This window comes from Hypomesus transpacificus, chromosome 23 (genome assembly GCF_021917145.1).
Source record: "Hypomesus transpacificus isolate Combined female chromosome 23, fHypTra1, whole genome shotgun sequence".
NCBI classification, from domain to species: domain Eukaryota; kingdom Metazoa; phylum Chordata; class Actinopteri; order Osmeriformes; family Osmeridae; genus Hypomesus; species Hypomesus transpacificus.
In genome coordinates, this window is record NC_061082.1 from 19,048,101 (window position 1) to 19,073,847 (window position 25,747).

At 48.1% G+C, this 25,747-nt stretch overlaps 2 protein-coding genes across 3 annotated transcripts; both read right to left on the minus strand.

Annotated features, from left to right (window-relative positions):
* Positions 1 to 256: 256 nt before the first annotated feature.
* On the minus strand, positions 257 to 4,240 carry cdca7a (cell division cycle associated 7a). Its single transcript, XM_047046949.1, has 10 exons — positions 4,013 to 4,240; positions 3,391 to 3,528; positions 3,154 to 3,276; positions 2,788 to 3,006; positions 2,622 to 2,699; positions 2,313 to 2,504; positions 2,089 to 2,223; positions 1,811 to 1,960; positions 1,589 to 1,725; positions 257 to 1,038 (listed from the first exon to the last, which is right to left on the minus strand). The coding sequence occupies exons 1-10, from the start codon at positions 4,031 to 4,033 to the stop codon at positions 1,002 to 1,004; spliced, it is 1,230 nt and encodes a 409-aa protein (XP_046902905.1). The 5' UTR covers positions 4,034 to 4,240; the 3' UTR covers positions 257 to 1,001.
* A 404-nt stretch (positions 4,241 to 4,644) lies between these two features.
* zak (sterile alpha motif and leucine zipper containing kinase AZK) lies at positions 4,645 to 25,434 on the minus strand. Of its 2 annotated transcripts, XM_047046916.1 has the most exons (20): positions 25,190 to 25,434; positions 22,823 to 23,068; positions 22,103 to 22,190; positions 19,402 to 19,503; positions 18,150 to 18,215; positions 17,927 to 17,955; positions 17,671 to 17,808; positions 16,418 to 16,504; positions 16,119 to 16,193; positions 15,909 to 16,015; positions 14,225 to 14,360; positions 10,031 to 10,075; positions 9,903 to 9,933; positions 9,602 to 9,741; positions 9,385 to 9,447; positions 9,000 to 9,089; positions 6,923 to 7,039; positions 6,655 to 6,729; positions 6,205 to 6,355; positions 4,645 to 5,717 (listed from the first exon to the last, which is right to left on the minus strand). In XM_047046916.1, the coding sequence occupies exons 2-20, from the start codon at positions 22,979 to 22,981 to the stop codon at positions 5,029 to 5,031; spliced, it is 2,388 nt and encodes a 795-aa protein (XP_046902872.1). In that variant the 5' UTR covers positions 22,982 to 23,068; positions 25,190 to 25,434; the 3' UTR covers positions 4,645 to 5,028. The 2 variants fall into 2 exon arrangements, with proteins under 2 accessions (XP_046902872.1, XP_046902873.1); XM_047046917.1 differs by lacking the exons at positions 4,645 to 5,717; positions 6,205 to 6,355; positions 6,655 to 6,729; ... (4 more) ...; positions 9,903 to 9,933; positions 10,031 to 10,075 and adding an exon at positions 10,082 to 12,921.
* Between the last annotated feature and the right edge of the window lie 313 nt (positions 25,435 to 25,747).

A 25,747-nucleotide genomic window follows, 5' to 3' on the forward strand; every position in this document is an offset into this window, starting at 1 on the left:
TTAGCTTTCCCTCCCGCACTGCAAAGCGAGAACACTTCTCAAGGTCTTAAGTGTAAACAACGACCCTCTTGCAGGTCATATGAAACACAGGAAGACTAGACCACACATGACTCCCTTTGTGCACATGTCCTGGGTATTGCCAGACTGCTTCCCAGGAAACGCAGCCGGAAACCACATACCCACCTAAGTGACAACACAGAACATTACTATTTACACCGCTGCAGAAGGAAACAGAAGGAAAAAGACCCAAGACTGGTGCAAAGCGAGAAGGTGCTTTAATAGGATAAAATGATTTACAGGTATGAGATTCCCATTAGAGTCTGCTAATTGTTTCCACACCATTAGTGACAGTTATCTAATGAAGGATTTAACCAGGCGCTGTAGTTTATCTCACAGTCCTCCTGGACTCGAGAGGGGGAAGAGCCAGGGTCCCCATACGCAGTACCCTGTCTACCCTCGCCACCTCTGGGGCATTATGGGATATTGGTGGACTTCTAAGCAGCTTGGTGACGTTGGGAACAAAAGGGCTGAACTAACCGTGCTTTCAAATACAGCAGGAGAACCTTGGATGGAAGCTGAGCGTCTTAACGTTAACGCGAATGCTAGTCGTCATTCAGAGAGTCGACTTATAAGAGAACATGTCGTTTTGATCGGAACTTTCAGAAGAAGAAAAAAAAAGGTTAAAAAGCTTTGCTACACATAATCTACCTCAGGGTAGGATTTCATGTTTTTTCCCTTGGGAGACATTTCATATCCAAATGGTTGTGTGAATTTCATACATTTAAAACAATGTAAAAAAGAAACGCATCATGAATCATCTTTTTTTCCCCGTCATAAGACTGAAAACAGATTTGCTTGGACATATTGATTAAAAGCAAAAATCACAATTGAGAAGGTAGGTCAGTTAGGCCCACAGGAAGAGTGGGCGGGGCTGTGGGCGGGGTTGTGGGCGGGGCTGTGGGCGGGGCTGTGGGCGGGGCTGTGTTTGCTCGGTCCACAGTTCACTCGCACTCGCTCTCAGCCAGCTCTTTCTTCAGACTGCAAAGAAGAAAAGAAAAAAAGACTTCCGTTTACCATTCAGCTCCGGGCTGCACACAGCGCCATGACAGAGAGAGCACTAACAGGGCAGTAGAGAGGGAGAGAGAGAGAGCACTAACATGGCAGTAGAGAGGGAGAGAGAGAGCACTAACAGGGCAGTAGAGGGGGAGAGAGAGAGAGGCACTAACAGGGCAGTAGAGAGGGAGAGAGAGAGAGGCACTAACAGGGCAGTAGAGGGGGAGAGAGAGAGAGGCACTAACAGGGCAGTAGAGAGGGAGAGAGAGAGAGGCACTAACAGGGCAGTAGAGAGGGAGAGAGAGAGAGCACTAACAGGGCAGTAGAGAGGGAGAGAGAGAGAGCACTAACAGGGCAGTAGAGAGGGAGAGGCACTAACAGGGCAGTAGAGAGGGAGAGAGAGAGAGCACTAACAGGGCAGTAGAGAGGGAGAGAGAGAGAGCACTAACAGGGCAGTAGAGAGGGAGAGGCACTAACAGGGCAGTAGAGAGGGAGAGAGAGAGAGCACTAACAGGGCAGTAGAGAGGGAGCTTACCTTTTCAGGTAGGCGTGGACATTGTCGTGCCCGTGGTATTTGGCCAGGTAGACCAGCACGCCGGTGGCACAGCGACCCTCACGCGCTCTGCAGAAGCTGCAGTTACAGATCCCTCTGCACGGAGGGCAGGTCCACTCCTACACACACACACACACACACAGTCAGACCAGACAGTTCCACCAGCCCACCATTGTGGTGTCGGGAGAGCGGAGCGCTACTCACCGGATCCAGCAGGGCGTCTCGAACTTCCTCTCCGTAGCGGTTGCGGAGACACGGGCCGCAGAACTGCCCCCTCACGCCCACACACTCGGGGTTGCGGCAGTTGGTCTTGGTGTCGGTCGTCTTCTGGCGACACTGGTGGCAAGTGGAACCCTGTGGGGGGGGGGGGGGGGGGCACAACAGGAAACACTTTAGGGATTTGAACAATTCATATTTAAATGGAGTTTAGCCTGTCCTACGACAGTGGACGTCTTGCTTTGCAGACCCCTGGGGGAACTCACGTAGCAGCTGCTGTAAACCTTCTCCCTGACGTTGGTGCAGATGAGGTCCAGCTCGTCCTGGGAGATGTCGTCCACCGGGCGCACCACGTGAGGAACGGCCATCACGCCGTTGTAGGTACGCCTCCGTGGCTCCTGCTGCAAAACGGACACCAAACGCGACTTCAGCACGCGGCGCAGAACCCCGCGGCCTGGGGCGCAGAGAGCGACGTCGACGGGACACTCACCGTCTCGTCCACCTCCTCGTAGTGACGGCTCCTGCGCACCATGCTGAACTTGTCCTCAGGGTCGTCCTCGGAGGCCGGGCTGGGGGGCCCGTCCACCAGGGAGCGGGAGCGGGTGTGGGGACGGGAGCGGCGCTCAGGGTTCCTCCTGCGGGGGGCGGGGCCTCCGGGGGACTGGCGAGGGGCCCGGCGAGGCTGCAGAGAACACGGCGGTCAGGTTTCAGTCGAAACTCAAGTGTCGTTCCTCACGTCGCCCTCTGAAACGTCTGCCGCCGCCGGTTCAAAGTCCCAACGTGTTTTGCTTTGACTCACCATGTTGATCATAGACATGGCCATGCGTCTTGGGAAGAGCCCGGGCATCTTGGTCAGCTCTGCCATCAGTTTTGAGAGCTGTGAGGAAATAAACAAGACAAGGTCAGCAAACAAGCATTCACTCTTTTTAAAGCTCTTGCAGCTGAGGAGAGTGAGAGCATCGTACCATAGCCTTGTTCTCCTTGATGTTGAGAGCCCTCTTATCCATGAAGTTCTCCTCCGGTTCCGAGTCGGGCTGAGGCTCTCTGGGCTGTTGGAGGGGCTCCGACGCCGGTCTCTTCTTCTGGGTCGTCCTCTTGGTGGGGAACTTCATGGCAACCTTCAGAACACCGGCACGACGGCCTCTCTGACGAGACTCGGGCAATTCAGAGTCGGAGTCCACGTTCTGAAACACGGCGCGTTGACGTGAGCGAGTATGTTGTTTTGAATAACCGTGTAATGCATGCGGAGGGGGGGGTTGTTCTGAGGTACCGAGCTGCTGTTTTGGGGTCTGCTAGCTTGGCCGCTAGCTTGTGTTGAACGAAATGCTCACCATGGCGCTCATGTCTTTGCTGAAGGTGTTCTCCTCTAAGGCACTGAGGGCCTCTTCCTCTGGTGTGGCTTCAAACACCTTGGCTCTCGGGGCCAGCCTCTGGGCCTGTCTTAGGCTCCTCCTCTGTGGACAAACACATCAGGTTCATAAGCCTGGTAGTGGCTGAGAACAACACAAGCAATCCAGTCAATTACAAAATGTGAGCAGTGCCGACTGAAACGGCCTGTTTTTCCGTACCGTGTTAGCATAGCCTCCGTCTGAGCCAAAGCTATCACAACTGTCATCTGAGCCCGAAGAGGAGGAGGTCTCCATGGGAACCAATGGCACGCTACGGAAACTCCTCAAACTCATCCTGGTGGCGGGAGACTGAGGAGCCTGCGGAGGGGGGGGGGAGGGGTCAGGACATACTACTCGGTGCAGAGCAGACTAGGTACAACACACATAGGGTAGGGTCGAAGAGCCACATTTGACTCGGATAATATGACAAGTAAGACAGGGGCTCATACAGGCAATAGACTTTGAACCCTGGCAAACATTAGTTAGCTAAGCTCGTAGGCAATAGCTCGCCAATAAACCCGGTGGTGGTCGAAGTAGCCATGTGGTGTGCAGACTACCTTACATATAATGATCAATAATACCATGATCCCGCATTATATTAACGTTATAGCTACGCAGTTATTGCTAACCACGTCGATGGCTAAAGGGAGCTATATTTAAATAAGCAGGACAGACAACAACAAAAAGTTTCGTGCAAATACGCCGTATTACTTACTACACGGTCTAAACCCCAATAATGTCTTCAACTCTGTTCCTATTAATATAAAACTGCAGCTTCTATAGCAATATCAGCATTGCTTACCTTTGAGCAGGAAGGACGCATTTTCTTCGGCAAGTTTTTCAAGAGGGTTTGTTAAAGCTCCTGTGTTCTGCAGTCTGCTGCTCCTCAGCACGTTACAGAGAAACTTCTTAACTCAGCAGAAGACCAAGCTGTTGATTTGGCGCGCCAGGAAATTGTCCTGGAAGCAGTGTAGACTGAAAACTTTTAAACGCTTAATCAAATGAAAAACCTCGACGAAAAAAATAAGTAATTTTCATAAATTCCATTTCATAGTTCCATGGAGATTACATCTTGTTTTTTTTTTTTTTAAATAGCACAATATGTTTTTGTCGTAAGAGTAACGGACATGTTACCTTTCAAGAACTTCTCGTGGCGCGAAATGTTCAGCTTAAAGATTTACATAAACGGCGGGTGAATACCACGTCCTAACACAGGGGTGTCGAGCTCCGGTCCTCGAGGGCCGCTGTCCTGCATGTTTTAGATGTTTCCCTGATCCAGCTCACCTGATTCGAATGAATGGTCGTTATAACAACCCTTTTAATTGAATCAGGTGTGTTGGAGCAGGGAAACATCTAAAACATGCAGGACAGCGGCCCTCGAGGACCGGAGTTCGACACCCCTGTCCTAACACGACTAAAAACTGATGTCTTTATAGAAGAATGTAAATATATTTTATTGACATTATACAGATTTTCCATCATTCTAATCTTCAATTTAAAAAGAAATCCATTTATAATATATTTACAAATATAGGATATTGTATGCACACAAAGATTTTGACATTTTACAAACTTACACAACATAATAGTGCCACCTCATTCAGCATGTATAGATACCAAATAAATAAGAAAAATACCGGTTCACTCTGTTCTTAACAGGGTATTTTATGTTTAAAATAAACATACAAAGAGAAACAACTTTCTGTATGTGCCCAACATGAAAATGATAACATAGTTAACATAGGTCACCCCATTCAGTTAGTGTCAAATGTATGATCGGTACAAACCCCCAGTCCATCAGAAGGTCGTGAACAGTCCTCAGCTTCGCCCCCGGCCTCGCCCCCCCCTTCGACCCCGACCTCTGACCTGCTTATTGTCTTGACGTGGTAATTTCTTCTGACGCTCCACTTTGATCCACCCCCCCTCGCTGACTTTAGCCTCCCCTCTCTCAGCAGGGGGGTTTTCAACGTCCAATGAAATGCCAGGGATCGGTCTGGGGCGGTTCTGAGGCACCGAGCTGGAGCTGTTTGACCTGGACCTCCCAGTCTGCTGAAAGCCTCCCCTGTACCTGGTAGCGCTGAAGTTTCCCCTCGTCTGAGTCCTCAAGTCCTGATAGTCCGGCCCTTTGACGGTGAGCGTGTTGCCAAAGTAGCTGTGTCGGCGGTAGTCGTGCGCGGCCCCGGCGCTGAGCGGTCGCTCCCTCTCCGAGGCGCTCTCCGAGGTGGTGCTGGAGGGGCTGCTGCCCTTCGACCCCAGGTGGAGGGAGGACAGCTTGGAGGAAAGGCTGGCGGTGGGGGAGGAGCTGCGGGAGTCGGACCAGGCGGGGAGGGAGGAGCGGCTGGGGGACTTCCGCACGGCGGCGGCGTACGACGACGCCTGTTCAGACAGGAAGTGAGGTAGAGTGTGGGGGTCGGAGCCGCTGGACGGGCCCCGGGTCACCGGCTTCTGTCCTGACTGGCTCTTTAGCTGCCTCTGCCTCAGCTTGTACATCCAGCGGGGGTCCACATCTTATACAACACACACCCTGAAGGGTTAGGCTCTGGAAACGGGTCACAAGCCGCCACGCTTTTCCATGACATTTACATTACATTTAGTCATTTAGCAGACGCTCTTATCCAGAGAGGGTACAGTAAGTAAAGGGACATTCCCCCGAGGCATGTAGGGTGAAGTGCCTTGCCCAAGGACACAACGTAATTTCTTCACAACCGGAATCGAACCGGCAACCTTCTGGTTAGTAGCCCCATTCCCTAACTGCTCAGCCATCTGACTCCCTCTCTAAGGCACTAGGCCAATGTTTTTATGATAGGTTTCTCAAGTAAATCACATTTCACAATGAAAGAACGCAATATAAGGTAGTTCTGATTAATCTGCCAAGGGAATTACATTTCACAATGAAACACATTCCTGACATCCATCAAGCACATTTTTGTCAAATCTTGAATGTATTTTTGACAATGACAGGATGCGTCTCAGTAGGACAGCAAAGCGGGTTACCTGAGTTGGACCTGCTCCTGGGCCGACCCTCGGTGTTGGACGCTGAGGTCTCCACCACCAGCTCCACTGTCCTGATCTCATCACGGCCGCTGCTGGAGTTCCACTTCACTGCATGGGTGTGCCTGGTGGATCTGGGGGATCTGACATCGCTCTGGGCCCAGGGAGGATGGGGAAACAGCCTGTCAGGTCATCACTGAGGCTGGGAAACTAGTGCTCGCTTACCGTTGTGCTAGCTAGCATCTATACAGAATCTAAATGTTGTCTTAGATGTTTTTCGTTGTCTTATTCATTAGTGTTTCAGTAAAAAAGAAAAATATCATCAATATCAAGAGTAATATAATTTTTGGGCTATTCGTAAATTCTGAAAGCATTTTTTATGTACTTTTTTGTTTATGGAGCCTAAGACTTTTGCACAGTACTTTAGCTGTCCACTACCTCACCATGACTCACCTCATAATTGACAATGCAGTCAATAACCGAGGTCTCCTGTTGACCGACTATCCATCTGTCCATCACAAATGGTGGCTGAAAGGCAATAGAGTAAATATTTATAGCTGTAGTTTCAATTCAATTACCATCATGTTTTCAAAGAAATGCCCTAGATATCCACAATAATAACATCCCGAATCATGTTGCAAGCATCAATTTCATTCATTAGAAAGTGTTCTTCAGGCGGTTCATGCTGGGCATGGTCTATCCATCATCCATATGATCCAACCTTGGTCATCTTCACAACCTCCACATCTGGCCGGTTGGCGTGAAAGGTCACATCCTTGATGTACGCAATTGCAACGTCATCGCCATCAAGTTCCATGTACATTTTCCACTTGCAGTCCTTGAAACAAAAGAATGCGGTGAAATATTGCAAGTGGTTGGATTGTAAGGATATTTGCCATCAGGAATGATTGTGAATGATTGTGAAATTCATGAAAAGTTCAGAACATCTCAGCTTCTGGGTCCTAAAAGCTGCAGTGCCTAAACCAACAGCACAGCCTAGAGGCAGACATATGGTACTGGACGATACAGACACTGGAGAAGCCAATTGGTGACACAACAAAGGATATCGAAAGACATTTCAGAACTGGCTTCTTATCGTTAATTCCGAAAACAAGTTTAGAGTTTAGAAAACAAGTGATGTCAGATCCAAAACATAACCCTAATAACTTACACCTTTCCTTTAAGACATGACGGTTGTCTAATGAATGGCAATGTTCTGTAACCCCATAAGGACCATTGTGTTTTTCTGTGGCACCCTTGTGATTTTGGTTACACGGCCATTTCAGTTATGATAATATTATTCCTGTTGGGTCCAAATAAACGCTGGATTTCTGTCCGTTGCTGCATGAGCGACACAGATCAAACCCTTACTAGGGGGCTCGAATCTGAGTAGAGCCCCGAAATCCCACTCCTCCTGCATGCTGCGTGCTGACAAAGCAGTAATGATTCCACCATGGCACCGAAGCCCAACCACGAGGCCACAGGTCACCGCTTAACCACACAGGGTTCTCTGCGCAGGCCAATCCATTGTGTTGGGATCACAGAGAGACATCAGAGGGGCTGACACCCTTGTCTGGGGAGCCTCAGCCTTCTCCTACAGCCTCCCATGGGGGCCAATGCACCCTCCCCCGGGGGGCCGGACTTGGGCTCCAAAGAGGGGAGCGTCAGGGGGCCTCGGAGGCCCAGGGGTGGCCCCTGGGGTGGCCTAGCGAGGGCCCCCGGACGGCCACACTGGGCCCAGAGTCCACGCTAGTCCAATCACTCCAGCAGAAACAATGTCTGGTAATGATGCCTAGGACCCGAGTGCGTTTAATGACAACTCATACATAATTCAGCACCTTTCACTTGGCTGCGCGGTGATATCCTCATTAGTAGGGGACCCTCAGTGCCTGTCAGATGGTGTCCGCACAATCGCAGGCCCTCATTTTGTCTTTGAGAAGTGCAGCTGCTTCCATGACACCGCCAGCAAAGAGGGGCGAAGGAAGAAAAAAAAAAAAATACACCAGCGCGGGTTTGTTTTATTTAGTGCAAAAAACCTTCCAGTTTGTAAAAACAAGGCTGACACAGAACCTGACACCAGGCAGGGGAAAATAATTAGCTCTCATTTTCTCAGCCTCCTGTTTCCTTCTCCCCGCTGTGTTTTCTACCCACTAAACCACCACATGTCAGAAGAAATGGGAGGCAATTAGCAGGCTCGTTTCAGCCCCGCCGAACGCCACTGAAAGGGGACTATTTATGATGGGACAATGAACAGCTGAAAGATTAAATAACATTTGCCTTTTAAAAAGAAAATGACTTCTGGCTAAATGGGCTATTTTTGATTAAATTCAAACAGCAAGTGGAGAGCCAGCCTTTCTCCACCGTTGGAGACTCTAACAAAGGACCGTGTGCAAGTGGGGGTGGATGTGATGCATGGCTCTGGATGAAATATTTTATTCATGTGGTTTTTCTTGGAAGTCGACGGCTAGCGAGGGCGAATGTGGTCTGGGTAAATATTTGCTGGAGTCTGATAGGGACTTGATGGGCATCCTTACTCCGAGTAAAACGACATCTTGAAGAAAAGCTGTTTGATCTTGACATTCTAGGGGATCAAACCTTTCTTGTCAACAAGTTACTAGCTTATCTGGGAAGTTTTTAGATAGATCCTTTTTGGACTGTAGAGATTAAACAACCAATGAGTTTCAATGTATGAGAAAGCAATGAAAACCTTCTTTCAGAAGAACGGATATCCTTGTTCACAAAGATATATTGATCACGGTGCCCTGCTGTCACACCTGTACAGTAACATTGCGACCTACCGAGGGACCTGTTCCTGGTTTGAAGTGGTATCCAAACACCAGCTCCAGGTTCACGATCTTCCTCCGCTCTTCTTCCTCCGCCCACTCGTCCTGTGGGCGAGAGACCACCAGCATCAACCACGCTGTCACCCTTTCCAACATCCGCACACCTTGAGAACCACAGGGGTCTGTAACCCCCTTTCTAACATACGTCACTGCACTGTTTACATTTGACACGTTACTTCTTTAGCAGAAGCTTCCATCCAAAGCAACGTAGAAACAGTGAAGATAGAATGCACAGCAGAGGGACAATACATCTGTAAAATGTTGTTTTGGGTCGCCGGTAAATTCATGAAAAATGGACAGTTAAATAAAGAGAAAATTAATTATGAAAACAGCACACTACCTTCATCAAAGGAGGGAAATGCATAAGGCCCAGGTAGTCATTAGCCAACTTCTCAATCTCACTCTGCCGAGGGAAGAAGGTGATTAAGCACTCCATCAACTACTATACCCTGCATGTATTTTCTCAGCCACAAACCCTACATTTAGGCCTTTCACCCTCATTGGAACAGTATGACGTGATGCACTTGTTGGTGCTAGTTAGCAGTGTATAATGCTACCTTCAGATGCATGATGTGACCCTTGGATCGGACCCCCAGGTCTCGCATGTCCGCTTCGGTGAGCAGCAGCAGGCTCTTGCCTGTGATGTGGTTCTCCTTGAAGAGGTCAGCGTACAGCCGCATGCCACATGCAACGTCGCCTGAGGAGAACACGAACACAGCGGCTGACTGGAATGAAAAACACACTCCCAGACACTGACCAGGTACGGCGCGCTAATGACACGCGAGACGTGCCCAACACGCAAATCGATGCGGTGGAGTTTGGACGATTTGGCGCTGGACGTTTACTGGACGAGCGTACCTCCGCCAAATATCTGCTCCATCCAAAAGTGCTGCGGGTGTAAAGGAAGGACAGACATTAGCACACGGGGATGTTGCCCTGCTGGTTCTAAGGCTTCATGGTGGGCAGGAGTACTTGTTGACACTGACCACTTGTTCCTCGGTCCAGGCATGGATCTCCAGCGTGGGGAGTAGCTGTGTGACAAACAGAGGACTAAGAGGAATAGCACAAAGGAATGCTGCTCAGGTCCACATTTCCATATGTAATCGGCACATTTCCAAACAGCGCCTGTGTATTTGCATGTGCCCCTAGATGTTTGTGTTCTGATTGAGGTCTCGCGTTAAGCATTCGTGCACAGCAACCTGATGGACACAGCTGACTACAGCAGCGAGCCAGAACATACAGGAAGGTTTCTCTCCCCAAACGCCACCATTTAGCTAGTGATTCTTACAACATAATCTAGATTTTTTTAAATGATAGATATTCTAGTTGAATGCAGTCCAGTTCCAGAGTTTGAGAAAACAAATATTGAGAAGTAGTGTTGCTGAAGGCCCACCCCAGAGACGAACCTCTCCACCCGACGTCTCTGCTGTAAACCCATTTGAATGATAAATCATGTCTCGCTCGTTACATTAGGATCTGGCACAAATACGCCAGCCAAAATAAGGACTTGATCATAATGATCTGGAGGCTAGTGTGTGGTGGCAGAGACCGTACGGAGAGGAGCAGAGGGGAAGATGAGTAGATGAATGACTAATCTCCCGCATTCACTCTTTGCTTCCCACGGCATCTGACAACAGCGCCGAGTACGAGACGAATGCCAATCTCAACAGATCCACATTCAAAGGGGCCATTTCAGAATCAGCGCCATAGACTTCAGGGCCGCCAGACGTTTCTAAACTCTCTCACCCCAGCTGCAGTTTCCCGCCTACTCCAGGGGTAAGGTTAGGAAGTAAACACATTCAAAAACACTCCCCCACTGCCAAAGTTCCATTACAGATACGGCCTAATTAGAGTGACATAATATTACATTTCGAGCAGCCATATTGTATTTCACAAATGACATGCCTTCCTACTTTTATTAAAATCCAAAGCATGCTGTTGACAAAGGGAAACAGATCTCAGCAGTGAGGGCAGGGGGAAAGTCAGCAGAAATGCACGGTAATCGAAATGCCTTTCACAGTCAAGGGGAGTTTAGTAGTTCAAACAATCCTGCCCCCATGTGGAAAGGGAGCACAATGTACCCATGAGAATAAACAGAACACAACCAGGGGAGTTGAAGGACAGATTAGAAACCTGGAAACTTAACCAGTTTGATTATAAAGACATGTTGTTGTACAGTTGATGGTCGGATTGGATCCCTGCTATCTTCTTGTTGTCAGGCGCAAATGTAAAACTGAAACATCGAGGAACATCGAGTCTAACGTTGATGATCTGGACTCACAAGGACAGATGAGCACAGAGAGAGATCACAAAGACGTAAAGCAAGAAGGTTGATTATATAACGAGAAAAGTTTATTGAAAAAGAAACAAAGACAATAAGCAAAGAGCTCGTGGAAGCTGTCGGTGTGTGCTGTGCCCCGTGTTCTGATGGCACATCTGAAACTTAGGAATAGTAATGGACCAATACTAATAAAGATGCTTAAGCTTTAACAAGAATCCTGCATTTAACTATGACAAGTATGACAGCTAACGCTACATATCAAAAATACCCTTGAAAGTGGTTGACTTTCACACTAGGAAGTGTTTGCATGTGTTACAGTCTGTGTCGGTCGATGTTTGTGTGATTCGATCCTTTTTATTGTTAGAACAAGATTTCAATACTCTGAACTTGTTGATTTAGGGCATATCACCTCAGAATGCCTCTTCCGCTAGTCAGAGCCTTCATTAATGTTTAAGACAGTTTACATGAAAGCTACATCTAAACTACAACCGTAAGCGATTGAATAATGGCTCTTTTGGGAGTGGATAACATTGGCCAGTCGAGGCAATGACATTCAGCTCACGGGCGACCCCAGAATGAAGCTATTTGATACAGACATCCCAATTTATATAAACCGATTATACGATGTAGCTGGAAATCCAGATCTCGCCCGTTTTCCGGTTTTCCCGGGGACATTGAGCGCGGCGGCGGCGTCTCTCTGTTCTGCTGGTGACATGACTCCAGGTCAGCCGGGGGGGGGGGACACACAAGATGTGCTTTCTCCTCCCGGCGCGAGACTGCGTCTCAGTGACTGCACTCCACCACATACAGAACAAATTGGCCAATCTTAATGTCAGCAAAATGTCACTTCATTATAAAAGCTTTGCCTCCTCTCTGCGACAGCGTGGCACGGCTCTTTCTTCACAGCATGGGACTATACCTCCGGTACATTAGGCATAAATGACACCTGTGAGGACCGAGTGGGCTTAGGGGTTCCAATAGGTTCTGCTTGTGAGTATAGTACATCGCTATGCAACAACCGGTGTCTTTGGAAGGAATAACACAACTGAGGAAAATGTATTGTCAGTATAGTGAAGAAGAAAAAAGAAAACAAGATTAAGGAAAGAGCGAACGTAATGAATGACCAAACGGGCTGAGTTTTGTCGAACCAGTTCGAGGACAAAGCTTATGTCCACAACACCCACGATGTGAAATGCAGGATGGTAGTTTGAGGCGAGACGGCTGGTGTGACCCCCCCCCCCCCCACCCCCCTCGCGCGGCACAGCCAAACAGAGAGCCCTAGTCGCTGTCGTCCGACCAGCGGAATTGTCCCATCTCCATGTTGATTTTGTGGCCCTCTCTGACACAGCTGGACTTGGAGGAGTTCTGCTTGGCCTGCATGTTCACCTGCATGCCGGAGTGGAGCACCGGGCCGCCCACGTCCAGGGCAAACATGTCCCCAAAGCCCTTCATCATGGCCTGCAGGCTCAGCCCGTCCACCTCCCCGTTACTGGAGGTGGTGGAGACCTGACACAACATCTCCGAACTGTTCGACTCCTCCGTCTTTGACTCAAAGAACGACTCTGCGCTAATCTTTGCTGCCACGGGGAGGAAGAGCTGAGAGGCGAAGATGGAAGAAAGGAGGAGACAGGGAGGAAGAGAGAACAAGGAGGGAGGGAGGGAGGGAGGGAGGGAGGGAGGGAGGGAGGGAGGGAGGGAGGGAGGGAGGGAGGGAGGGAGGGAGGGAGGGAGGGAGGGAGGGAGGGAGGGAAGAAAAGGAAGTACAGAAGTTAGTTTGAGATCCCATACAGCTCACCAAAGAGAATGTTGAAAAGTTACTTTATTTTACCCAAAGAAAGTAGTGATTTTCAGAAACATAGGGTTTAGAAATACAGTAAACAGGAATAACAGAGAATATTGAAGAGAAGGTAAATATTTTTAATACAGTATAAAGGATAATATAAGGAGAAAACAGTACCCTAAGTACTAACTCCGAGGGTAGGCCTGCATCTATTAGGAAGCTAAATGCATCTGAACATGCATTACGGTATGAATGTCAACATACTGAAAATATACAAACAGCTAACACACTGAAGACAATTATCTATATATATTTAGCAATATATATTCTAAACGTCACACCAGAAAGGACAAATATGAAACACAGAGCAGAACAAAGTGTGCTGGTAATACTGTTCCAAAGCTAACAAGCAGCTGCTACTTAGTGAACAACCAGACGCTAACCCTATGAAGAAATTCCGGTGAAAAGACATGCAGTGCAAAACGTTTCAAAACGTCCCCAGCTCTCCCACTTCACCTGCCACATGCAACCCACACAGCAACACGATGCTTTAAACAAAACGTGTCTTAAGTATACGCCTTAAGCCACATAACTGTGCCACTTAAACGTGCCGTATAAAAGTTATTGCTGACAGCCAGGGACAGCAATGGCGTGACTCTGTAATAACACTGGCCTCACCGAAACTGCATGAGCTAAATGAGTTAATCATGACTGATTAACATGGAAGCTTGCTAACCAGTCAGTCAGTCATGTCGTCCAGATACAGAACCAACCCTCAATCAGAGAACCAGACACTGGATCTGCCGGCCCATTCCATCACTCTTATGCTCGTTACGCTTTATTAAGTTCATCCATTCCCCACCAGTCTGGGAGAAACGTTTCTGTGTTTCCCCTATGTGAGGCCAAGGACCAGACTGAGAGTGTGAACCGCAACACAGGGGAACACAGGTGAAGCAGAGCTGCTGTCTGATGACCGGACTCAGACAGGTGTGTTGGGGGGCTGTGTGGGGGTGCATGGCGGGGCGCTGTGTGGAGGTGGGTGAGGTGGTGCTGTGTGGAGGTGGGTGAGGTGTTGCTGTGTGGAGGTGGATGGCGTGGCGCTGTGCTGGGGTGGCTCACCGGGGTGTTGGACTGGTCGATCAGCTTGCGTTCCCAGATCTTCAGGCGTCGTTCTCGCTCCTTCAGCTCCTGCTCCTTGGTGCTCAGGTCTCTCTCCAGCTTCTTCAGTCTGTCCAGAGTGGCCTCGATCTCACACCTGCCCACACCACACATTTACTGTCCAGAGTGCCTCACACGGCTCCACAACAATGTCTGACATGAAATATTTACCTACACTGATGTATACGATACAGTTTGAATGACAGAAGGGCATTGTGCAACGACATCAAAGTGGTGTACGGCGACGTTCACTTTTCAAGGTAACTTTGGTGTCATTTTTGGGTGTGATTGCTTTGCCCAGCAGGTGGGGCTGTGAGTTCCACTAAGGGATGCCTCGCTGAGTCATGGGCCAACATAGTCAGCTCAAACCGTGACTGTTTAAAAATAGCACGTGACACAGGAAGGAAGACACGCCCACCTCCCTCCCTCCTCCCTCCCCTCCCCCTCCCTCCCCTTCCCTCCCTCCCCCTCCCTCCCTCCCCCCTCCCTCCCCTCCTCAAAGACTTTCCACTCATGCTCTAAACTTCTCTCATAATTGATTCTCTTGCTTGACGCTTTCCTGACAAACTCGCTCGATATTTCTCGCTAATACCCCTGCCCTCCCACCCACTTGTATGTTACACAATGTTTTCAAAATCTCCACCCCTTACAGGCCCTCTCTCTCTCCCTCTCTCTCTCTCTCTCTCTCTCTCTCTCTCTCTCTCTCCCTCTCACTCCCTCTCTCTCCCCCTCTCTCCCTCTCTCTCTCTATTGTCTCCTGTAATCCAGATGTCAGATCCAGACAAACATGAAAAGTGGAAACTCTGGGCACCATCCAAACTGGCTTCATAAAGTGTGTAGTAAGAGATTCAGAGATGGGCAGCAGTGTGGGATTTCCAGCACTCAACAACAAACCCCTTTGGAATGACAGTTTGACAAAGAAGAGGCATGAATCAAAACGGTTCAAATGTTCAGTTTAAACGGTTGCATTAGTAGTTCATTATAAGCACTTCCTACCACAGAAGCTAAAGCCAGACTATGAACTGCACCCCAAATAAACCAAACCGGCCCACAACACATCTGGTTCGCGGTGTCTCCCTTTAGACCAGGCTAGCGACAAACCGCACGCCCTCCTGAAGCACCTGTCCACTTCCAGAGGACCGCAAAATGCTCCGACTCTCAGCACCGAGCCGTCTGCCTGGACACGACGACTCGGCTGAGAGGAAGAGGCAGATGAGCCCCGGAGGGACGGCCAGGCAGAGGCGAGGCAGAGGCGAGGCAGAGGCGAGGCAGACACCAGCTGAGGCCCAGGCTAAGCTGAACATCACTGAACCTCCAGCTGCTCCTACAGCCCAATTAAACACTTCCACTTGAAAAACATGGTGATTATTTTTAGGCCTTGTGGGTAAAGGGAGGAAGTAGACCCAGATGGAGGAGGCTTTAGAGACACTGCCTTTATCTATCGCCGCAATTAAAACATATCTACATGCCCCACTCCAAACTCCTATCTGGTATCTAGTGGCCCAGGCAAGAAGCACTTGCACATGTTTCTTTGAATCTCTTCTGATGAATATTAAAGCTTTGGCAAAAGCCGTCGCTTGACGTGAAAAGGGAAACGGTGGCAATGCAGTGGAATGTGGTGCGAAGTGACGTGCGATTGCGATACCTCCACTCTGCTTTGTTGTGCAAGAAAGTGTTGCACTGTTGAGGAAGCTTGCTGTCTTTGGACATTGACTCCAGGCTTGAGAGGATTTCTTTGAACATGGGTCGTTCCTGGACGGGGAAGAGAGACACATGGGAGCGCTGCCAAATCTGATCTCCAGCGACAGGTGCCAGCAATAACCTGACTGGGCGTGAGGTGGAATGTGACTCCTACCTTGGGCTCAGTCACCCAACACTTCCTCATCAGCTGTGCAAAGCTGCTGGGGCAGCTACTGGGAATGGTGAGTCTCTGGAACAGGCAGGAAGTCATTACCAGCACAAGACAGACAACAGTCCCAAACTCATGACTTCATAACAGTACCAGTTCAAAAGGTGTTTTGATGGGAGTGAGACATGATTACGATGACGACCGTATTTGGGTGTGTCTACGTGGGATGGTGTCGCTAGATCAGATCAGGAAAGAGGTTTTCCTTGAGAGCTGTGACATGCGAGGAGGGATTCGTGGTTCTGCACCTCGTTCTTCTCCACGACTAGCCACGCCACCTGGAGGCCCTCCAGACCTTTAAAGGGAATCTCTCGTGTCAGCATCTCCCACAGCACCTGACACACACACACACACACACACGGGTCATGGTCAGTCGAGGGCGTCATCCATGACACACTTCCTGCTTCGAATCTCCTACTGAGCTGGAACGATTTACATCATGTATACACTGCAGATAGCTAGAAAAACGATCAATCAAATCAATCACATCAGTGGTTTAAATGTTGTGGTAGCATACAGTTAATGCTTCTAAAAGACTGCCGTGCAAAATCATTAAATACAGCACATCCAATTTAAGTGATGTTTCTCAACTTCATAGTCTGACAACAAACTAAAAAGGTACGAAAACATTTCATGGAATATTATTATGTTGGCCAGATAATCCCGGAAAAGTGAGACTGGCGGGTTGACCCGACGCTGCCCTGACTCCTGACCCCTGACCCCTGACTCCTCATGTCTGTGGCCTGTCTGTTAATGTCCCAGTGGAGTCAGGCCCTGGATCGGCTGGATGACAGCATGCCTCGTGGGCTCTGTCACTCTACCGGAATGTGGCGAAGCCCACACACTCACACACACACACACTCACACACACACACACACACTCACACACACACACACACTCACATGCACACACGCACACACGCACACTCACACAGACGCACATGCAAACACATACTCACAAACACACACACAGGCACACACACACATGTACACACACAGACATATGCACTCACAAACCCACAACAGGCATACACACACGTGCACACACACACACACACACACAGGCATGCCCACAAAAATAGAATTTCTACACTTCCTACTCACAAATACCAGACTCTGTATAAGAAATGCAGTCATTTGAGGAGAAGCCAGAACAACGATAACTTATGGCATTGTTAGTTTTCTGCAAAGGTCAACAAAGGCGTTCAAGTCCACTTTAACAATGGCAGAAATGCAGGCATGAAAATGTCATTCCTGAAAAGTCTGTCCTTTAAAACGCTAGCCGGCCTGGCTGATTGGCAGTTTACACTTAGCCACGGCCGCATGAGAACAAAAAGGATTTTCCGTCAACCACTCAGGTTCTTCGGCTTCCCCAGCAAAGAAAAACAACGTCTTTGCCTCGCCGTGCTCCCCAGTCCGGCACATTCTACAAAGCACCGCTCCTTCCTGAACGGACGCATCCAAAACCTTGTGCCTAATCAGTGTAAGTGCTGGAACTCACCACCCCGTAGGAGTAGGTGTCGCAGGTCTCGGAGACGGGCAGGCTTTGGATCACCTCGGGGGCCATCCAGGGGAACGTCCCCACCAGGGACATGTGTGTGGTGTGGGACAGGAACCTGGACGCCCCAAAGTCACAGATCTGAGGACGCACGTGCAAAGTCAGGTAGACACATGGTCATGTTACATGGCATACCACGGGATATTGAAACAACCTTTGAGTGCTACATTTCCGCCTTTGTTTGAGGGAACACCAATACCTTGAGGACTTTGTCTGCTGCCAAGACCACTGCAATGGAGCACAGGGGAGTCAGGGAAGGGTCACATTCCTCCAATTCGCATCATAATAACACTTGATTGTACAAATCAACTTCACATCGTACTTAGGCTGTACATGCTTGATATTGATGGTGTGTCCGATTCTGTGTGTTTGTAGAGCGATATTTGTGCGAAAATAAATCCTAGCCGGGCGTAGACGTTTACCGTTTCTGGACTTGAGGTCTCTGTGGATCACCTTGACGGGGGCCTCGGAGTGTAAATAGTGCATTCCTAATGGGGAAATGAAGAAGGTTTCCACTGAAGGAGATCAATGTGCAAGCAGCCTGTGGTAAACAAGCCTGGGCTCTCCTTGGTGCTCCCCCTCCCTCCTCCTCCCTCCTCCTCCCTCCCCCTCCCTCCTCCTCCCTCCTCCTCCCTCTAGCCTCCCTCCTCCTCCCCCTAGCCTCCCTCCTGCTGCCCCTAGCCTCCCTCCTCTTCCCCCTCGCCTCCTTCCTCCTCCCCCTAGCCTCCCTCCTGCTCCCTCTAGCCTCCCTCCTCTTCCCCCTCGCCTCCCTCCTGCTCCCTCTAGCCTCCCTCCTGCTCCCTCTAGCCTCCCTCCTCCTCCCCCTAGCCTCCCTCCTGCTCCCTCTAGCCTCCCTCCTGCTGCCCCTAGCCTCCCTCCACCTCCCCCTAGCCTCCCTCCTGCTCCCCCTAGCCTCCCTCCTCCTCCCCCTAACCTCCCTCCTCCTCCCCCTAGCCTCCCTCCTGCTCCCCCTAGCCTCCCTCCTCCTCCCCCTAACCTCCCTCCTGCTCCACCTAGCCTCCCTCCTGCTGCCCCTCACCTCCCTCCTCCTCCCCCTAGCCTCCCTCCTCCTCCCCCTAACCTCCCTCCTCCTCCCCCTAGCCTCCCTCCTGCTCCCCCTAGCCTCCCTCCTCCTCCCCCTAACCTCCCTCCTGCTCCACCTAGCCTCCCTCCTGCTCCACCTAGCCTCCCTCCTGCTGCCCCTCACCTCCCTCCTCCTCCCCTTAGCCTCCCTCCTGCTCCCCCTTCCAGCTCTTGAAACCCCATGGAACGTCATGTATCGCCTTACTCCAACAGGGTAAGTGAGATCGCATTTTTACGAAAAGCCCACTCTGCCCAGAATAACAATGAGCTGGAAGACCTTGAGCAGATGTTTTTGGAAAAAAAGATTCCTTTAGGATGTGGCTAATGAGCTTCATCTACGGTGGCAAGCCAGTGGGTGCTTCACTTCAGTCAGATTCCCATGCCAAATCCCAGCCACACCAGCGGTGAACACCGTGATGGCCGCTAGGCCTGCATAGCATGTGCACACAGCTGTCACTAGCACAAGTTTGAACTACACATCTTCACACGTTCAGCAGCATTATGATGTGCAGACTCACACATTCTGATACACCTACTGTGATTGTGTCATTATGAATATCTATTCATTCTCCCAACAGAAATGAACCGTACCTTTAGCGATCTCCATAGCCCACGTCATGGCCTGATCCATGTCCATCTCCTCGCTCTGGTCACTGGACAGATAGTCATAGAGGGACCCCCCACTCGCATACTCTGTAAACAAACAGGCCATACTTACACAGTGTATACTACTCAGCATGAATCTACAGAGCAAACCTGTCATCAAAAGGGCTCATCTTCTGGGCAGAGCTTTGTGCAAACAGAGAGCATCGTCTGGTTCAGCCGTTGACCTGTCGGTGGGAATGAGCTTGTTTATCAGACCGACTCCCACAGCTTACACTGAGAGTACCAGTTCCTCCCCGACTTGACAGGACAAGGTCATTAAAACCGTCAACGTCCGTCAAACTCTGTTTGCTCAAACCGAGCAGGGCTTTCAGCAGCCACAGCAGTGGGTGCTGTCTGCAGGACCACTCAGATGAGCCACTAACTCTGGAGATCACACGCGCATCTCTCCGAAGCACCTTGACACGCGTGCACTGCATACAGAACCTGCTTACACGTGTGCACTGCATGCAGAACCTGCTTACACGTGTGCACTGCATACAGAACCTGCTTACACGTGTGCGCTGCTTAGCGACGGGGCCTGACTTTCACCACAGTTCAGTCTGTCCTACGCTTCACTGGCAGGAGACTAAGGCTTTCAGACAGACATGAGACACAGGCTCAGTTTATCAAGTGAGGAGTGCCCGACTTTGCAAGACAAATGGCTAAAACGAACCCTATCCGATGTTAGCTAGACTAGAGGGAGTCTAATGTTTGGGCTGCATTAACTCCAGTGTCCTCAACCAATACAGGGTAGAAGGACAAACAGGAACATACTTTAATGAAAGGAAATAGGGCTGCTATTGAATGAACATGCTCTGTTATAAAGTCATTAGGCTACCTGACTGATCGGATTATTGCTTTGCAGATTGCAAGTATAGAAAATATCAGTATACAGTAGAAATATTACCACATTTATATTAAGATTTGATTTTGACAGCTTGTGCTCTTTTGACCCTAAGGACTGATATATGGTCGTGGAATAGCATGGTCTTTTAAAAGAAACATAATAAGACTCCTGTTTTACACCCGCTGGCTACAAAGCTGGAATATCCGAAAGCACTTTTATCTCTGTACTTTGTACAATGGTAAATCCCATTGATGATTCAACTTCCTGTTGCGTGTTGCATAAACTCCCAATCCCACAGTCCACTCAGTCTGTCTGTGAATATAAAGGGATACCTGGAGGTGCAGGTCACTCGAGTAAACACAGTAAAAAGATTCACATGTTGAGTCAACGACAGAGAGAATACCTCTGGGTTTATGGGATGCGAAGCGAGTGAAGCTATAGACGGGTATATACGCCATGTGAGCCAAACCAAGCCGATTTCCCTTGATAGATATTGTTTGTTAAGAAGCCGAGACTGCGTCGCCTGATGTATGACAGGAAAGAGGGAATGTATAACTGAGCTGATGAATGTGAATATGGCACGGTCAGAATGGCCATAAACATATTCACTTTATATAGTGCTAATTAGATTCTGCTTTGATACATAGAGACAGGTGCTCCTTGGCAACCAGCAGTGCCAGACTGCAGGGGAGTCCCTACGCAGTTTCAGAGCTCTGCGATTATATTAAAAAATCATATCAGGTTGTTATTATATACAGTCTGGGACAAACATCAGATCTGCAGCTGTGCAGAACAACAGTCCAGACTCAGACGAGTAAGTCATGCATTCAAAGGAGCTGGTCAGTTTCCCTCCAGAAGCTTTGTCTCAATAAATGATGTCCGATATTTTCCTGTAACCGTGTTGTCCTATATCACTGCGGCTGCATTTTCCGATCTGAAGGACTTCTCAAAAGCTCACTGGCTGAACATGGACTGGAGGACCTCCCTTTAGAAATGACCTCAGGACAGGCCACAACTGAGCCCTATGGAAGCGGAGAGACACCGATTCTTAAGCCTGCCCAAAAAAGGAGAACAGAGATCCAAAGACATTCATGTTGGAGACCCGGCAGAGCACAAGAGTCCCCAGAAAAAAACTGTTTTGCTTTTCTGTAACTGTCTCTTGCTCTCTCATGTTAATGGGGAAAAACGGGAGAAATAATATTCTGTTAAAAATCCACAGAGACTATACAAAACTTATTTTAGAACTCTATGATTTTATGAAATATCCACAAAAAAAAAATATATCTAATAGTAATAAAATAATAAATAGATCTTTCTATGCTCACTGACAAAAAACACTTCATCCATCACACAAATAAGAGCTATTCGCAGACTTCCACGTGACAGTCAGCGCGCATGCAAGAACACATTCCTTACATCAATGAACTAGGAGCACCACAAAACCTAAAGCATTTTCCCAAACCGACAATAGTTTTTTGGTCAGTAAATATCCTTTATCGATATCTCTAAAACCGGACGCAGAAACGCCATTGTTATGAAAACAATGATTTCACCCATGAACATGGACATCCAAGGCCCCCGTGTTTGCTTCCTGAACCAGCAGACCAGCAGGCCATGTGCTAATGCAGGGGCAGAGACCTCGGCTCCATTCAATGCTAAGCAAACAACATTGCTGTGAAGTGAACACGGAGCTGACGCCTGGATCCTGTTTTCACTGACGGCCGTATGTTCAACTGGTTGCAAAGAAGGTATTTGGCCTGGTTACTATAACAACCTAGACAGGGGGAGGGTTTAACGTACCTGTGACAATGCCATAGTTGGGGGCCTCAAGAATCGCCCCATAAAACTGGATGATGTTTCGGTGGCTTAGCACACTGAGGATTTCAGCCTTCGGGAGGGAGAAGAGAAAGAAAACAACCATGTTGACGAGACAAAATCCAACAGTTCTCTTGGTTACGGCGAACGACATCTCGACCATTTTCACCGTAGCATGGCAGAAGAAGGATACACCAGCCTCCACTGAAATGACTTCATTAGATTGTCACCAAATACTATGAGGCACGATGATCAGTGTAATTAAGAAACGAGTGAGACATTTTCCATCAAGCGAGGCTTTCTGCACTTGACAGAAGTTGTAAGCATATCACTGAACTTTTGAACACTTTTTGAAAATGGACCCCCGTTCCGAGTATGTTGTCACAGGCCTGAATATGAAACTGAATACCAGATTTTTATGATGTTTCGTTTTGTCTTCAGACAATGAGGCTATCACTTCAAAGTAATTTCTAGACAAAGTCTCCCTAGTTTAATTGGGTCTAATACAATCCCTCATTTGGTAATAATCTTTCTTTTAAAACATACTGTAGGCACAGCAGTGTTCACAAAGCTAGGGGGAGTATAATTACTATGACTGATGGCTGTAAAAGTCACTACAACCCTCTAAATGGGGGCGCAATTAAAATGATTACTATACCGACAATTAAAAAGTATATGAAAAGCCTGTGCAATTACAACTCCTACCTCATGCTCTATCTTGAGTAGTTTCTTCACCGCCACCTCTTTGTCCTGGGAGATCCACCTCGCTCGGTACACGCTCCCGAAACTGCCGCCGCCACAGTTCTCGTAGAAGTGGATGTCATCAAACTTGATTTGCACGAAGGAGGCACTGAGAGACGACATCTCATAATGGCACTCAGCCCCAACTCCTGGTCGGCCGCAGAACAGAGAGAGAGAGAGAGAGAGAGAGAGAGAGGGAGAGGGAGAGGGCTGGAGGGGCCAGGTGTGGGGGAAAAAGGCAGAGGGAAGAAGAAAATACATACAAAAAAAACTACAAGAGTGAAAAATCAGTGATCTAATCAGTCTTGGTCCTCTTGACAAACAAGGCTTGTTTCAAATCCTTGAGATGAAAGAGAGCCCATCAGAGGGGGCCCCACACTGAAACAGCAGTCTCCGCCTGAGAGGGTGACAACAAGGCTGGACGGCAGCACCACCACCGCGAGGCCCGCGCTGTCGTTAGCTATGTCTGTGCACAGTGACACCACCAAACCCTTCTCAGCCCATTGATTTAAGGGCCGTTCCTGAGCCTGTCTCGGTTATAGGCCAAGGCAGTCACCGCTGCCAGTAAGCAGTGAGTGGTCCGGTGCCTTATTTCGGCTTGTATAAGGACTATGGCATCCACAGCAAGCATTACCCCATCGCTGTGATCACAAAACACACGTGGCCAAAGCCTTCGACTATTCTAGCACAGCCTAGAGAGGGACCGTTCATGTAAGGCTCGACATTGAGAGAGCCAATCGCAGCATACACAACAGAGAGACACAATACTGTAGGCAATCTCTAGGCTCCCATGGATTTAATGATATACATTTAATTATATTTGGAACTGTTATATTTTGAAGTTTCAGATCGAGGAGAACAGACATTCTCAATGCTCGGCACACAAAGAACATCCCTCTAATGTATATCAATTAAAGTGCATTTGTGTACTGTATGTGGGGTTAGGAACAGCAAGCCTACACTAGTGCCCACACCAAGCCAATTAGCATTTTCTTTTGTTTGTACATAACAACATATATGGATCTTGCAAAGAAATAATCCCCTCATTACAGGAAATTGTAGCTCTGTTATTGTTCATAAGTTTCCATTTAGTGCTAAGCAATTATAGCTTTTAAAAGGGTTCTACCTGGGCTGAGACCAGGCTTGCTATCCAGCACAGCAGGAAATGACTCCATTGTCACAGAGGGGAGCCAATGCTTTCTGATGATTTACTGCTATTCATGCTATACTTAGCTTCACACCAATCTGCTCAGCACACAGGCATGGCAGACAGATTCAGAGCCCACTCAAGAATCCAGTGTTACTGGGATGAGGTAGCACTCACGTGCTGCTGTCTCCCAGTTTACACTCAATAGTAAACATACTGCAGAAGACTCTAGAACACTGCATTGATTTTCACGGTGTACTGCCGACAATGTGGTATTAAACAGATGTACAGTAAAAAAAAATTAAAAAAAAGATCTTTGGTTCAGGCTGAACTCAGTGAGGAATAAATTAAATGGTTATTGTAGTTGGTAAATCACGGCATTGTATTGCCTAATCATGCTAACCAGTTTTAACCAGTGGTAAGGGTAGGGCTATAATTCCATAGATCAACGAAGACGTGCAGCGCCAGAACACTGCAAGTTCTCAAGGGCAAACCCCGGGGAAAATAATTACATAATCTGCAGAATCATTTTGGGGACACAAGAGCTACTGTATTGGCCTAATGTTTCACGCTGTAAAAGCACACACGCAGATGCCTAAGCGGTTTGAGATAAATAATCGGTTGACGGGTCAAGTGTTTTGGGGGTTTCCCAGACTTCTGAAGATTCCCATATTTGTCAGTTTACTCTATTCCAAACAACTATTTTTCAACTATCTTTAATCGAGGAATTAATTTAATAGAACGAACGGCATATAATAATGACTCTAAGAAACTTTGGAGACCACATTACAAGCATTGTAGACTTTCTGGTTTGAACCAAAAAACTGAATATAAAATAGCGTTATTTTAGGAGCAAGAGAGAGACCCTATTCCTCAATGACACTCCTTCCTCACTGTGGGCTACTGGCGCGCTTAACTTTTCTAACTTGAAAGTCTTATTGAAGCGTTCATGCAATGGAAGTCTTAAACAATCTGACCATATGTAGTCACATGCACAGGGCAAATCAACAGACGAGGAACGTCCTGTCCTGTATATGACTGATCTTGTCTGTACGCGAAATTTACTATAGCCTAGTGGTTGACTTTAGTTTCATTGAAACACATTCCCGTATATGGTTAGTTACAGTAAGTGATGGTGCAACACTAGCTATAAATCGTGTATGGTGTTGTTATGATATACATACCTGGTAGATTTATTTTCAAGTAAATTAAGTTTTCCAAGTTTCTAAGTTTAGTCTAGTTTGACGAATCCAAGTGGTTGCCAAATTGGCAGCGCCGACACCGGTAATCAGACTTGCTGTAACACAACTGCCAATTTCCCGGAACTCAATAACTGTGACGTTTGAGATTGTCCCACTCCAGTCAGATTGCAAGAGTTGTCCAACTTCTTCCTTTGCCCAGACAGCAGCGTTCATGAGCTGCCGGCTCTTATTTTCTATTTCGAACGTAAATTCTGATGACAACGGCTCCTCTCACCGGCCGTACTTGGTACACCCATGATGCTGCCAAACTGACATGCAGAAATACTGTAGATAACGTATAGGACAATTATTTATTACAAACTATTCTATGGAGATGGGATTTTGTATTTTAAGCAGTAATGTTTAAATATAGCGAATACATTAAATATTGAACATTTCTGTTATAAATAAATGTTCATGCTTATCATTGTAATTGTACTTGAAAGATATTCTAATCTACTGGGATGCTCATTTGACCAGACAACACAATGAAGTTATGAT